Source organism: Choloepus didactylus, chromosome 3 (assembly GCF_015220235.1).
Source record: "Choloepus didactylus isolate mChoDid1 chromosome 3, mChoDid1.pri, whole genome shotgun sequence".
Lineage (NCBI taxonomy): Eukaryota > Metazoa > Chordata > Mammalia > Pilosa > Megalonychidae > Choloepus > Choloepus didactylus.
In genome coordinates this window covers 44,119,848-44,134,031 of record NC_051309.1, presented here as the reverse complement: position 1 = coordinate 44,134,031, position 14,184 = coordinate 44,119,848, and the positions used below count along the sequence as shown (strand labels likewise).

General features: G+C 42.8%; 1 protein-coding gene across 14 annotated transcripts in view; it reads left to right on the top strand.

Moving 5' to 3' along the window:
• The window catches only part of APBB2 (amyloid beta precursor protein binding family B member 2), a 447,074-nt gene that overhangs the window by 341,431 nt on the left and 91,459 nt on the right, over window positions 1-14,184 (top strand). For all 14 annotated transcript variants that reach the window (XM_037829667.1, XM_037829666.1, XM_037829663.1 and 11 more), the window contains 2 exons: window positions 7,958-8,104; window positions 12,684-12,811. In XM_037829667.1, the coding sequence (XP_037685595.1) occupies window positions 7,958-8,104; window positions 12,684-12,811 (275 nt within the window). The remainder of the gene's footprint in view (window positions 1-7,957; window positions 8,105-12,683; window positions 12,812-14,184) is intronic.

The following is a 14,184-nucleotide window of genomic DNA, read 5'->3' as shown; positions in this document are numbered from 1 at the left end:
ATCAGGCCTCTAATACTGCTAGTCACTGTCAGAAGTGAAAGGGCCAGGGGGCTGTTATTACTATTGATTATTTTCCTTTGGGAAGCATCACAGAACACAGGCTATCAAATGTAATGAATGCATCCTAAAATGCTACGTTATTCTGGCCACTGATATGAAATAAAAAAGGATAGTACCATTGTTCATATGTGGGCCATAACATGAGTGTTTTTCCACCTGATCCCATGGGCACAGATATAAAAGGTCTCTGTGGAACAGCTCTCCAGGTAACTTTTTGGGATTTGGGTAAGACAGCCATGAATCCCAGTCCCACATTCTAAGGAAGTCCATATGTCCTCTGACAAGCTCTGTCAGTTCTCTGAGGCTTATTCTTCTCTTGTGTTGAATTGTTCTCCTCACTGAGGCCTTTGCCTGTTCTTGCTTTTTTTCTGCCAAGCATCACCCCAGGGGAGGGGTACACTCTTTTCCTTCAATTTCTCCCGACAACACCAGCCATCTCTTTGTAACAGGCTTTTGCTGGGGCATCAAGAGTAATATCGAGGGGAATTACACTGCATCAAAAAACAGCGAGTTGTTTTTAAAACTAGGTGTCAGACTTCCCTCTTCTTTGCATGTCCTTCAGGCAGGCCTGCCAGCTCAAGCTCCGGCTCCGCCTCATGTTGTGCAGCCTTTCTCGCTCCCTCCCTTTTTCCCTTTCATACTCTCCTGTCCACCCCTAAATTCCTGATCATTTCTTATGTAGAGCCATTTAAACATTTTCCTCATTTCTTCTCAGAAAAGAACTACTAAACATTTTCCTCATTTCTACTCAGAAAAAGAACTACTAAGCTTTTTCTACCCCCAATTCATGCACCTGAATTGATACTTGGTAAGTGAATCCTCTAGTGTCCAACTTCCTCAGAATTTGTTGAACTACTTTATGTTCTCACACCTACCACCTCCTCAGGCCCCGTGACCATAAGTCCCACTCCCCAGCTCCCCCAGACCACACAAGATAACATCCTTAATGATGCTCAGCCATTAGTTGGAAAAACAAAACAGGATTGGCAAAGCTGCCGGTAGGCCTATTATCAGAAGTATTTCCCTATCCTGATGCATTCAGCAGGGATCAAACACCTCGAGAAAACAGCAGCTGTGTTTTGTTGGCCACCCCTTTGGGCCAGGCCCTGTGCGTGGTACTTATCATGTGCTATCTCATTTAATTATGCTTCACAAGGTCCATACTATTATCTGTACTCTTAATGGATGAGGAAACTGAGGCTCCCTGTGATTATGTAACTTGTCTCAGATCACAACACTCAAAATGGCTGAGCTGGGACTTGGAAACATGGACCCTAAACCATTCTGCTCTCTTGCCTCCCATTTGTTTATAGCTCACTTGTCTTGGTCCATGTTAATGGACTGCATATGTGTGACATCTGATGTTCTAGCCAAATGAATATGCCCTTCTGCTGTTTCAAAATACTGTCCAGGGCAGAACTTTTTGGTCTGTTTGGTTCAATGATGGGTCTCTAATTCCTAGAACAGTGCCTGGCACATAGTTGGTGTCAGTAAATATTTGTTGAATGAACCCATCCTCTAAGGCCTAGTTCAAGTACCACCTCCTTCAGGAAGCTGTCCAAAACTCCCTCTCTCTGAATTTTAAAAAACCCTCTTTCTTGAGCTCTGAACACATGCTTATGCCCCTGTGTACTCTTATTTCATCTTGCTGTGACATAGATTCCCACTACATGTCTGCTCCTTTACAAGCTTCTCAAGAGTAGGGACTGTGTCGGACTCATCTCCGTATGTCTCCAGGACCTAAAAAACATTCAATAAATGTTTATTGACTCGAATATACAGTTGTTACTGTGCTGCAGGGTAATTAGGCTTACATGACAAGTAGTTCTATAAATAAGTATTAATTAGGATTACATTTGTAGAGCTGGACCAGATTTAAGCTTTTCTCTACACACCTTTAGCTTTTTCAGATCTATAATTTTGTGTTGCTGTCAGTGCTGGTATCATTTTCCTTTTCATCAAAGTCCCTCAACATTTACAGAACACTAACTATGCTCTGGGCATTGAACATGCTGCTTTCTGGATGTTACCTCCTTTAACCACCATCTTCTTTGGTGCTTTACACTGAGGCTGGCACAGCTGGCTAGAGGCAAGAGCCTGTATTGTTACTGCTCGATAGCTCCAGTTCCCTAGATGAGGACCACCTTATATCTTGGGTTGGGAACATACATCCTGTTTGCAGTTTCTGTTTCTTCGTGTTTTCCCAGCTGGTGGTAGAGCTTCACTGAAGGCACACCTTGAGTGGTCTCCTCTGGTCTCTCCCCTTTTGCCATCCCCACCTCCTGGTCCAGAAAGAGGGTCCCCCAGTTTTCTGCCAGCACGATGTCTTCTTGCTGTCCCCCTGTTAAGGCTCAGGGGAAGGAAAAAGGTGGAGACCTAGAAATTCAGGTGGGGGAAGGAAAAATGAAAGGTTAGTGTGGGGATGAAGAGTTAAATGACAGCACCTTTAGGAGTCAGAGAGAAGAGAAATTGAACATTTGCTCAGGGCTTGTAATGTTCCAGTGGCTTTAGCGTCTTCATGTCCTAGCAACTCTGTGAGCCTAGTATTATTATCATTTTTCAAGTGAGTAAACTTAGACTCATGGAGGCCTAGCACCCACCGGGATTCATTGTGTGCCACATTCTGTCTCATGATACATGTTTTTGGAAGAGATTCTCTCCAAGGATCTGTCTCTTTTAATATAGGACATTTAATATAGAGATAGAAGTTGCACACAGGATGTGTGTCCCCGTCCACGATATGATGTCTTGATGCCAATGTGGAGGAAGAGAGGACAGATGGGAGAGAATGAAGCCTCAGGCCACAAACTGTGGCCCCTGACCCCCTTAGAGGCCCATAATAACTAACAGCAGGAGCAATAGCTAATTCTAACTTAGACCCCATCATCCTCACAACAATTGGCAGGTTGTTGTGTGATAGGTGTGTTTAATATCCACGTTTTACAGATAAAGGAACCGAGAGAGACATTACATAACTTGCCAAAATCACGAATAGTAAATGGCAGCCCTGGGATTTGAATTCAGATTTTCCTTTCAGGACCAGTCTTGGGAACAGCGTGACTTTGGGTAAGGAAAAGGGCCATTTGTCTGTAGCAGTTGTTCTCAAAGCGTGGTCCCCAGATGTGCAACATCAGCAACACCTGGGAACTTGTTAGAAAAGCAAATTCTTGGGCCCCTCCGAGACCTACTGAATCAGAAACTCTGGGGATGGGACCTGGCCATCTGCATTCCAACAAAGCCCTGCAGTTGGTGTGTTTGTCATGTACATCTCTCCCACGTGCTAGTTTTGGCTGAAATCTGTTAAACTAAAGAGAAACCTTTAAAATCCACAAATAGAAAAGAGCACAATGTATCTATCAATAATATAATAATAATAATATCTCAGTTCTTACTATGTGGCAGGCACTATGCTAAGCACGTTACATGCATTATCTCATTTAGCCCTCACAACATTACTTTGAAGTATAGGTATTATTATTATTCCCATTTTACATATGAGAAAACTGAGGCTTAGAGACCTAAAGTGACTTGCCCAAGGTCACCAGATGGTAAGTGGCAAATTCGCTACAGAATCCAGATCTGTCTGATGACTCCGTCTGTACTCTGAACCAATACTCTTTTTTTGACCCTTTAGTTAAGAATGATTGAAGACTGAGCATCAATCAGTGTAAATGTTGGATTTTTTTCCTTCAGATTTTGAAAGATGTATTTTACAAGGCAGTTGATTTGATTAAATATTTTGAACACTTTTCAACTATTTTATTTATTCCCAGAGCTGATTACACTAACCCTCATTATTTCCCAGAGTTTAAGGCAAAGGGGTGGTGGTTGAGGACCTTCCTGGCCACAGAGGGGCAGCAGCACACAGTGCAGGTTGCTGTTTGCCGTCAGGCCTCTGGGAGGAAGCCCGGCTGGCTCCCTGCTGGAGCTCCATGTTCCCCATACACTGATAATTCTTTATCTTTGGTCACATAGAATGGTGGTAAAGCTTCACAGATCAGAAACTAAATTAAAACAATAATGATATTGCTCAAGAAAATATATTTTAAAATAAATTCACTGCTGTAATATAGCCAGGGCTTTTCTTTTTTGTCAGCATGACAAAACAATGTACTTTAAGTACTGTGGTGTGTTGAATGACACACATTTCTTAGCCAGGACAGGTGCTTTTGATTTTTAGTGAGTATGTTGTTCTGATTGAAATGCATGTATTCTTAGACTTGGGTGGGGGGGACACAATATTCTTTCTTACCTTCTCTGTAGTTAATATGTTCTTGTGATTATTCGTAGGTTCTAGGATTTTGTGGTAGGCATCTGGAGACAGTGGGAAACATGTTCCTGCCTTCTAGTTCTAAGTGTATGTGACTGTCCCACAGCAGTGCTGGTGGCTGAGGATTCACCCCTCACCAGGATCACCAAGATGCTCTCCTGGTAGCTGCTTCCATTGATCTTGAAGACCATTTCCACCAGGGCATATCTCAGTACTCCATCTCAAGTCTCAGGTTCTGTGCTAGAGGCTGAATTCACATCAATTTTGACTAGGGTGACCATATAATTTATTGTCCAAACCAGGAGATTTTGAGTGTGAAAGGGGCTGCTCTTCATAAGTTCACCAGAAAAATAACCATAAACCAGAACTGTCTTAAGAAAATTGGGATGTATAGTCACCCTAATTATGAATCTTTTGCTCCTTTCATTCTTCCCATTTAAAGACTCTAGTTAATATGTATGCAGCACTGCATTCATTCGCTCATTCATTCAACAAACATTTATTGAGTGCTTTCTATATGCTAAGTGTTCTACCTGTCTTGTATTGTGTTCTCCTCAAGACAAACTTCTGAGGTAACTATTTGTTCTAGTTTACTAATACTGCTGGAATGCGAAATACCAGAATGGATTGGATTTTATAAAGGGGGTTTATTTGGTTACAAAGTTACAGTCTTAAGGCCATAAAGTGTCCAAGGTAACACATCAACAATCGGGTACCTTCGCTGGAGGATGGCCAATGGTGTCTAGAAAAACCTCTGTTAGCTGGGAAGGAACGTGGCTGGCATCTGCTCCAAGTTCTGGTTTCAAAATGGCTTTCTTCCAGGACGTTCCTTTCTAGGCCACGGCTCCTCTTCAAAATGTCACTCTCAGTTGCTCTTAGGGTGTTTGTCCTTTCTTAGCTTCTCTGGAAGCTTTCAGCAGCCATTTTCAAACTGTCTCTCATCTGCAGCTACTCTCTCAGCTCCTGTGCGGTCTTCAGAGTGTCCCACTTGGCTGTAGCAAGCTCGCTCCTTCTGTCTGAGCTTATACAGTGCTCCAGTAAACTAATCAAGGCTCATGCTGAATGGGTGGGACCACACCTCCATGGAAATCATCCAGTGAAAGATCTCGCCCACAGTTGAGTGATCACATCTCCATGAAAACACCCAATCAAAAGTCTCCAACCCAATCAACACAAGACTGCCCACACAAGACTGCATCAAAGATAATGGCATTTTGGGGGGCATAATACATCCAAACCAGCATACTATTATTCCCAGTTTTACAGATGAAAAAAAAATTGAGACTTCATAAATTACTTGACAGAGATCACAATACTAATAATTGAGAGCTAAGACTGACGTTCATACTATCCCTACTCTTCAGCCATATACACTCAAAACTATTGACATCGCCAACTGTCTCTTGAGCCTTCCTATGGGCCTTGCCCCACAGACACTGCCCCTCCAGTAAAATCTCATAGAAGTGGAGCAGAGTGGTTAAGAATGGGAGCCCAGGAGCCGGGCTGCCTGAGTTTGAAGCATACTAACTCTGTGCTTCACTTGGTTTCTTCATCTGTAAAATGGGTACAGTATGTAATTCTAATATCAATCTCAGGGGTTGATGTGAGGATTAAATAAAATAATACCTTTGAGTATTGGAGCAGTGCCTTATTCCTGTATCAGATGAAGCAACTATGCTGTGGGTTGGGAAAATATATATGTTCTCCAAAGGAAGAGAACTTTAGTTTCTTTTTTGATGTGAGGGCAGTCACTGGAGGTGGTAGGTAACAAGATTGAAATGGCAAGCAGGGGGGTGGTTGCAACATTGTGATTTTACTGCCTTGGGGCCAAACTGAGACCCAACAAGGGAAGGAGATAGTGATCTACACAGTGGCTCTGTGGAGAAAGAGCAGGAATGGATTCCTATGGACCAAAGCCCCTGAAGGCGCAGGTTTTAATAAAACAACGAAGATGCATGGTGGTGTGTAACTGTCGCATAGCTGACACCTCTACCTGGAGAATCACAGCTCGGCCTGTGGGCTAAGGAAGCAGAACTAGAGATGCATTGGCTTCTCTGTTAACGAGAGAAGCCAGCCCCAAACTAGTCACGGACCAGTTCTTCACCCCCAGGGTTGCTCAGCTTATGCACCTGTGCAGATGAACCATCTCCATGGACAGGACCCTGAATAGCTTTAGTAGTTGTCGCCAAGACTTCCTTCTCTTTTTTGATCTGTTTTTAAGAGGTGCCATGTGCACCATCAGCCTAAAGCTCTGCTCTCAGTGGGTGCTCAGCCTTCCACTCTAGCACATGAGGATCCCTGTACTTACTGTTTGCCTCATTGGGTTGTCTTTGCATTTTGGTAGCTTTTGCCCCTGAGAAAATGTGATTAGCAATTTTCATGGAGGAGGAGCCAGGTCTGGTCACCGCGACTGGAATAGGGAAGGTTGGAATAAACTGAATGTGGTCAGTTTAGGACAGCTTGCTGTATTTTTCCATTTTAATGCAAAATTCATTTTTTGAGCTTTCTGAGCTCTCTGTGGGAGCTGGTCTGGTGACTCCAGCACAAGTGGGGCTCCATGTTTGCCCCTCCTCCCAGCGCAGCAGCCCTGGCATTCTGCAGCAAAACAGGTGCTATAGCCAAATCACCCCCACATGTGCACAAATATTTTTCTTTATACATCTTTGGATTTTTTTACTTGTTATAATAAGCATATACTTTTTACATTAAAGAAAAAATTGTAGAACAACTCTAAAAAGGAAAACAAGCAGTATGATCTCAAATAAAACCGGTCTAAATAAGAAAAGGATACACAGTATTTACGCTTTAAGGTATCTTACCGGGCTGCTGTTCAGCAAGCATTTCAGATTTGGTGCTAATAACAAAGGCTAGAGGAACTGAGACCTATTTGTTACCACAAGATACATTTTTTTCCCACTTTCCTCCCTTTCTGGGTATTAGAGAATTTATTTGGCTTCATTGTTATTAGACACAAGTGTCTAGCATCTCTTTAATTTATTCTTCCTCCTCCTTTCTCATGTTAGGTGCTTGCAAGTAACAGATCTTATGGGTTGGGTTTCTTACCATTAAAAATTGTTTTATATATGTAACAGGAGGCTCAAAAAACTTTATACCCTTCAGCCCTGTAATTCTACTTTTGGTAATCTATTCTAAGGAAGTAATCTCAACACAAAAGAAAGGTTAGGCTCAAGAAGATATTTACTGCTGTAATTTTTAAATGATAAAAATTAGTCACACAGGTTGTTAAAGTTGGTGGATCTGGGGTATCGGTGGGGGGGGTATGCTGGAGTTCTGTGTATGGGGTTTGTACTGTTTTTGCAACTGTTCTTGTAAGTTTGAATTTATTTCAAAATAAAATTCAACAATAACAACAAAAAAATAAATTATATATATAATAGCCAGCACTGCCCAATAAAATTTCTGTAATGATGGGAAAAAAAAAAAGAAAAATTAGTCACAACCTAATTTTCCAAGATTAGAAGATTTGTTAAACTAAATTAGGTGATGGAACATTATGCAGCAATTAAAGACTCATTAAGAATACCTTGTAGGTGCCTGAGGATTTTAGTGTAAATTGGGATAGCTGTGAGAATGAGTCCTTTCGTGTTCTCTGCCGTTGTTTTCTAGTGTTTTGCTGTGCGCTCTCTGGGATGGGTGGAAATGGCAGAGGAGGACCTGGCCCCTGGGAAAAGCAGTGTTGCTGTTAACAACTGTATCAGGCAGCTGTCTTACTGCAAAAACGACATCCGTGATACGGTCGGCATTTGGGGAGAGGTGAGTAAGACGTGTAGATAAATGGCAGACTTCTTTACGTGCAGTTGTGTTTTATGGAACCCCAGCCCTCCTTGTGATGTGGTACTGAGAGGCTCTGAAGGTATTTATTGGGTACATTTTACCATAAAGGCAAGTAGTGTAGCCGTGTTGCACCTGTGTGATTTATTTGTCAGCATCGCCCGATCTGGGGCCCTGTCTAGAGGACAGCTTCTTAACCTGGTGTCCCTAAATCCCCAGAGGATCTATGGAGGGACTTTAAATGTCCAGAAACCCCCTAAACTTGCATGCCAAATTGGGCCTACCCAGTCATAAGGCAGTTTTTGGGGAAGAAGACCCATGCTTTATATTCTTAAAGGGGAATATGATCCCCTTCTGTCCCCCAGCACACATTGCAAAAAAAAAAATGTTTGATGCCACTATTCTAAATATAGACAGATTGTCCTCTTATGAAACTCTCTTCTTTATTCACAATCTGAAAATCAACATTATACAGGAGCTGTGATATTGATACCTAAATACTCTTTCTCATATTCAACAGAGGAATTCTGTTTCAAAACGTTAGCCGAGATAATTTCAGAAAGGAAAGTGATAAGTAAACTACCAAATTTATATAAAAATCATGTAGAACAGGAATATCAAGGAGAATCTTGGAGTATTGCTTATTGTATGAATATACTCTGTTCCATCTGTCCCTTGTTAACAGTGCTTTTTGATTACACTGTTTGGAACTCTGCTCACATCTTATCCTAGCAGCAGGGTCATGATGGGAGGTAGGTCCCCAAGGCTTCCCAGGGTGGGAATCTGTCTATGTTAGAGTCAGGCTGAACTACATTTCAGCCAGACTTTTGGATCCCAGGCATGGGGAAGAAAGGAGGAAGAATTTTCTCATTTTCAAGAAAAACCCTTTCTTTTTGGAGTTTGACTTCACCAACTCTCACTGCAGCACCCACCATCCTTTACCCAAATACCAAAGGCCTATCCTTTCTCTGCAGATTAAATTATCCACCTGTCTTTTCTCTCCTTCAGTCAACATGCTATTCCTTCAAAGGGACGAATCTCTGCTAGGATTTAGAAGGAAGATTTGTGTAATTTATACTAATGTCTGAGTGGCTGGTGAATACCACTAGGTTTTTGCCTTTTTAGAATAGCTTCACGTGAGACTTACACTCTTGTTAAGATCGTAAAGGAATCTCCAATTGGTGAGATTCTTACAGCAGAGGGAGATCCTGGGAAGGGGGGGCAGCCATGCCTGGAAATCTGCTATGCCTGCCGACCTGGTTAGGCCCCTAAACCAATTCTGTTTTTCTCTGCTGTTTCCTCTACTTCTCAAACCCAAAATTCTCCATACAATATTTCTAGTTTATAGTATATAAAGAATAGCTCGGTGCTTAAGGTTATGAACTGTGACTTTTTGGTATGCCTCACTATGCATAGCACGATTCCTTAAATGTTTGTTGAATGGCTGACTAAACATGAAGTTATGACTTAGAGGCTCTTCTTTGGTTGACATCTAATTGGCATTGGCTGTTGGAGAAACAAATGCCAATTAGCAAAGGTTCACAGTGGTCAACCTGGAGCCTCTGTGTGTTGATGAAAAAACTGCAAGAGTATATGTGGAAAGGCATGAGCTTGCTAAAATAAACTTAGCAGGAGCCACGATTTGTTGTCATTCTGGGGTACTCCACACTCAGTCAGACATTCTTATTTAAAGTTACAAGCTGACAGTTGTCATTGGCTCTGTCCAATAATGCTGAGATTGTCAGTAAAGGTAGCTGATGAAGAGGACATCTGTCACCTTCAGGAGGACCAATTATGGTTTCTAAGCTGTATCAGCCCAAAGGAAATGCATCACCCATCTCTGTGAGGGTGGGTTTTTCTCATTGTGGGTCATATCCTACCAAGCACACTGAACATGTTAGATGATGATGCCAGCCAGAATGAAGGCTTTCTGTTCAGTTTCCTAGCAGCTTACAAAGCTGAGGAACTGGTCAGTGGCTAAGCAGAGGTTGGCAGAGTCCAGCAAGGACTTTAATTGAGGGCTGCTTCTCAGCAGAACTCAGGGGTTGTACAATCCCTGAGTTTGCGAGGTGTTTGCCACAAAACCACACAGAATGCTGTTGGAGACCCCCAGGTGAAAATTGTACTGGGGACTACTCACTAGTGGGTCTGGCTGAAGATCTTTTAGGCTACAGTCAGTGGTCAATTAGAGGTGGGAAAGGGCAAAAGGGTGGTAGAAGGAGGAGGCACAAAAAATCCCCAAGCAGTGCTTAGTTATCCCAAAGCACATTGACTGGTTGACTCCAGTGGGACCTAGGACCTGCTCAGCTCTCAGATTCCCCAGCTCTCCAGGACTCAGTGATTGTACAAACCCTGAGTTCTGCTGAGTGGCAGCTTCAGTTCAAGGATGGAGAAAGGAGCCCAGCCTTTAGTTGAGGTTTGGGGTTGGGGATTGCAGCCCACCATCATAGCTTGGCCCTTGCTTGACTCTGCCAACCTTTGCTTAGCCACTGACCAGTTACTCAGCCTCGTAAACTGCTAGGAAACTGAGTCCTTCCCAGGAACTGTGCCTCAATCTTAGTTAATCTGGAAACTGGATAATTAAGAGTTGAGTCTTTGCCCAGGGACCAGACAAGCTATGTCTGGTCTGAAGTGTCCTCAGAGAGAGTTCCTGCCCTGCAGTAAGTAGAATGAGCTGCAGGTCCTCAGCAAAGACGTTTGGAGGCACTGTAGGTGTGAGGCAGCTGTGCAACCTGTGGCTTCGGGCTCTGTGAAGTCTGCTCAACTACAACAATCTGACCAAGTTGTGTTTTCTGCTGGTGCTTTCTTCTGTAAATGGCTTTCTGCTCTTTGGGAAGATCTCAAGTTATCCTGGAACTCAGCTGAAGACACTGGCCACAGCTTAAGCATTCCACAGCAGAGGCACTAATGTACCCATCTCAGCCATGCGTAAGCATCAGAGATTGCTTTCCCTTAAGAACCTTTGATAGGAACGTAAAACATCATGCTCAAAAACTACACCAAAGAGCAGTTTATCTGTCCCACTTTGGGATTTGAAGACCTCCCACTATTGTAATTTCCTAGAGCTGCCATAACAAAGTACTCAAGCTGGGTGGCTTAAAATAACAGAAATTCATTCTCTCACAGTTCTGGTGTCTCAAAAGTCCAAAATCATCATGTTGACAGGGTTGCTGGTTCCTTCTTGGGGCCTCAGCGGGAGAATCTGTTCCTGCCTCTCTCCTGGCTTCTGCTGGTTCCCAGCGATTGTTGTTGTTCCTTGGCTTGTGACAACAGAACTCCAGTTTCTGCCCAGTCTTCACATGGCCTTCTCTGTGTGTCTGTGTGCAGGTTTCCCTCTAAGTCTCATAAGGACACCAGTCATGTTGGATTAGGTCCCAGCCTAACCCAGTGTGACCTCCTGTTAGCTCCTTAGACCTGTAGAGACCCTATTTCCAAATACGATCACATTCATGGGGGCTATGACTTGAACATACATTTTGGGGAACACAGTTCAACTGACAACACCCACAAAGAAGCTTCACTGTTTCTTGCCAGGCTTCAACTCCACAGCATCTGGGCTGACAGTGATCTTCATGAGAGAGTCTTTCGGTTGTATGACAAATGGTTAATAATTTCATAAAACTGTGCCTGCGGAATTGCAAGGGAAATAAAGTGGGATTGTCTTAGTGTCCCTGCCTTCAGGGAGTCAACATGTTTGGGGTGATGGGCACCAAAGCCTGAGAACCTGAATAGCAATGCAAGAGAGACCCAGGCATTCCCCTGTACTGGCATTACAACAGCACCCATGTAGCAAAGGGCATCACAGGTTCTGTGTCAGATCTTGAGCAAGCTACTTAACCTTTGAGCCTCAGTTTCTCCATCTGCCATTTGGAGATAATGACAAACCAAGCTCTTATGTGGGGTGGTGGGGCTGTGTGAAGATTTCAAGAGTCAAAGCACCTTAAGCACAGAGCATAATCTTTGAGATGTAATAAACGGTCATATGAATGTTAGCTGTTGTTAGAATCAAGAAATGTCATGATGCTGTGCCCACTATTTGCCAGTCAAATCACACAGATGTGAAGTACTGTAAAAGCTGAGAAGAGACAACCATTGTGGTGGGTCTGTATAGGCCATTGCAGGGATGGTAGTTAGAGTCTGGCCAGAGGGAAGGAATGGAGAGAGAGGGTTTATACAAGTATGAGAGGCATGGAGATAGTAAGATCCCAGATGTCCAGGAAACTCACCATTAGCTTTTTCTTTCTTTCTTTCTTTCTTTCTTTTTTTTTTTTAACTTAGAGTAAAAATTCAAAAACTTAAATAATTAAAAATAAGAGCTGACTAGAAAGCAGGCTGGAGACACATTTCTGAGGGCTTGGAGAGGGAAATTGGGTATATAAGGGATAGATGAAAGATTTATAAATTTTAGTCAGGAGAAAGTATTCCTCTCTTAGGGAAACACATTATAGACTCAAAGCATGGCTTCTTTTGATCATTGAAATGACATGCCTCAATAACCGCGAGCACCTTAAGGATGTCTGGCCTCCATGCAGAAGACAGCGTGTTTTCTCTTTGAACCCAGGGGAAAGACATGTACCTGATCCTGGAGAATGACCTGCTCAGCCTGGTGGACCCCATGGACCGCACGGTGCTTCACTCCCAGCCCATCGTGAGCATCCGCGTGTGGGGCGTGGGCCGTGACAATGGCCGGTGAGTGCCCCATGGTGGGGTAGTTTTAGGACACCTTACCAAATGCCCCAGTTTTATCTTAACACAGAAGTGTGGTCTCTAGACATTATTACACTTCACCAAATATGAAGCTTGACAGAAGGCTCTGTTTAGAAATGTAAAAAGTAGAAATGCACATTTGTATTTTCCCTGCCTCATAAACCCTCCAAGCTTCTTCCCTTCGTGGTTTCTGTGCTTCAAACCTTTTGGCGCCTCTGGATCCTGCCTGCAATTCTGCATATTTCTTCTCCTGACCATCTTCATCATTCATCTCAGTTCCCAACTCACCAGACTCTCTGAAGCCCTTTTTGCCTCCTCTCTGAAGTCTGTTTTAATCCTCCGTTTCATTTAGTTGAGTGTTAGCTATTTCAGATGCCCCCAATTGGTATTTTCTTCACAGAGGATTTGCTTGATGGGTGAGGCTTTATGGTCTTTAATCACAAGCCTTAGATTATTAAATCATGATTATCAAGAACTTTGGGGCTTTCGGGCTGGCTAAGACATGAAATTTGTTTATGGTTTAATAATATATTTAACACTTAAATCTTCAACATTGTTTCAAAATTCCACTGAAAATTTGTTGTTTACGGGAAGTGATACTTAGATGTGTTATGAATACTTTATTCTCAAGGATGACTGGAAATAAGGAAGTTCTACTTTTCAAGCACATGTTCCAGCAAATAACATGGCAGTGATCACAGACATCACAGTTGGATACCGTGGTTAGGTAATTAGGCTACAGTCAATGTATTTAACTCTGAATTTATAGTCAATCTTTGGCAATTCTCAAGGTACCTGGGGATCTTCTAGCATTTAGGGATGAGCTGTAGGATGATCAGTTATTGCTTGGCTGAAAAAGGGACAAGAACATCACAGAAATGGGCAAAATTCCCAGAAGACAGACAGCTTTCCTGGGCTTGTGGTTTCTATTCTTGGACTTTCTGGTGCACTGGGCCGTGTGGTCCTTTCCTGTGACTTCTGCCTTAGTGTATCATAGCCTTTATCTACCAGTGTTGGACATTAGTGGATTTGATTGTCTTTTTTTTTTTTTTTTTTTTAATCTTTGTGTTCCTTTTTTTGGAGCAAGATTCCTGACCAATATACAGTGATGTATTTACTAAACACAGAGACCTGTTGCTCTGGTTTGCTAATGCTGCCAGAAAGCAAAACACCAGAAATGGATTAGCTTTTATAAAGTGGGTTTATTTGGTTACAAAGTTACAGTCTTAAGGCCATAAAGTGTCCAGCATAAGTCATCAACAATCAGGTACCTTCACTGGAGGATGGCCAATGGTGTCCAGAATACCTCTGTTAGCTGGGAAGGCATGTGGCTGGCGTCTGCTCCAGAGTTCTGA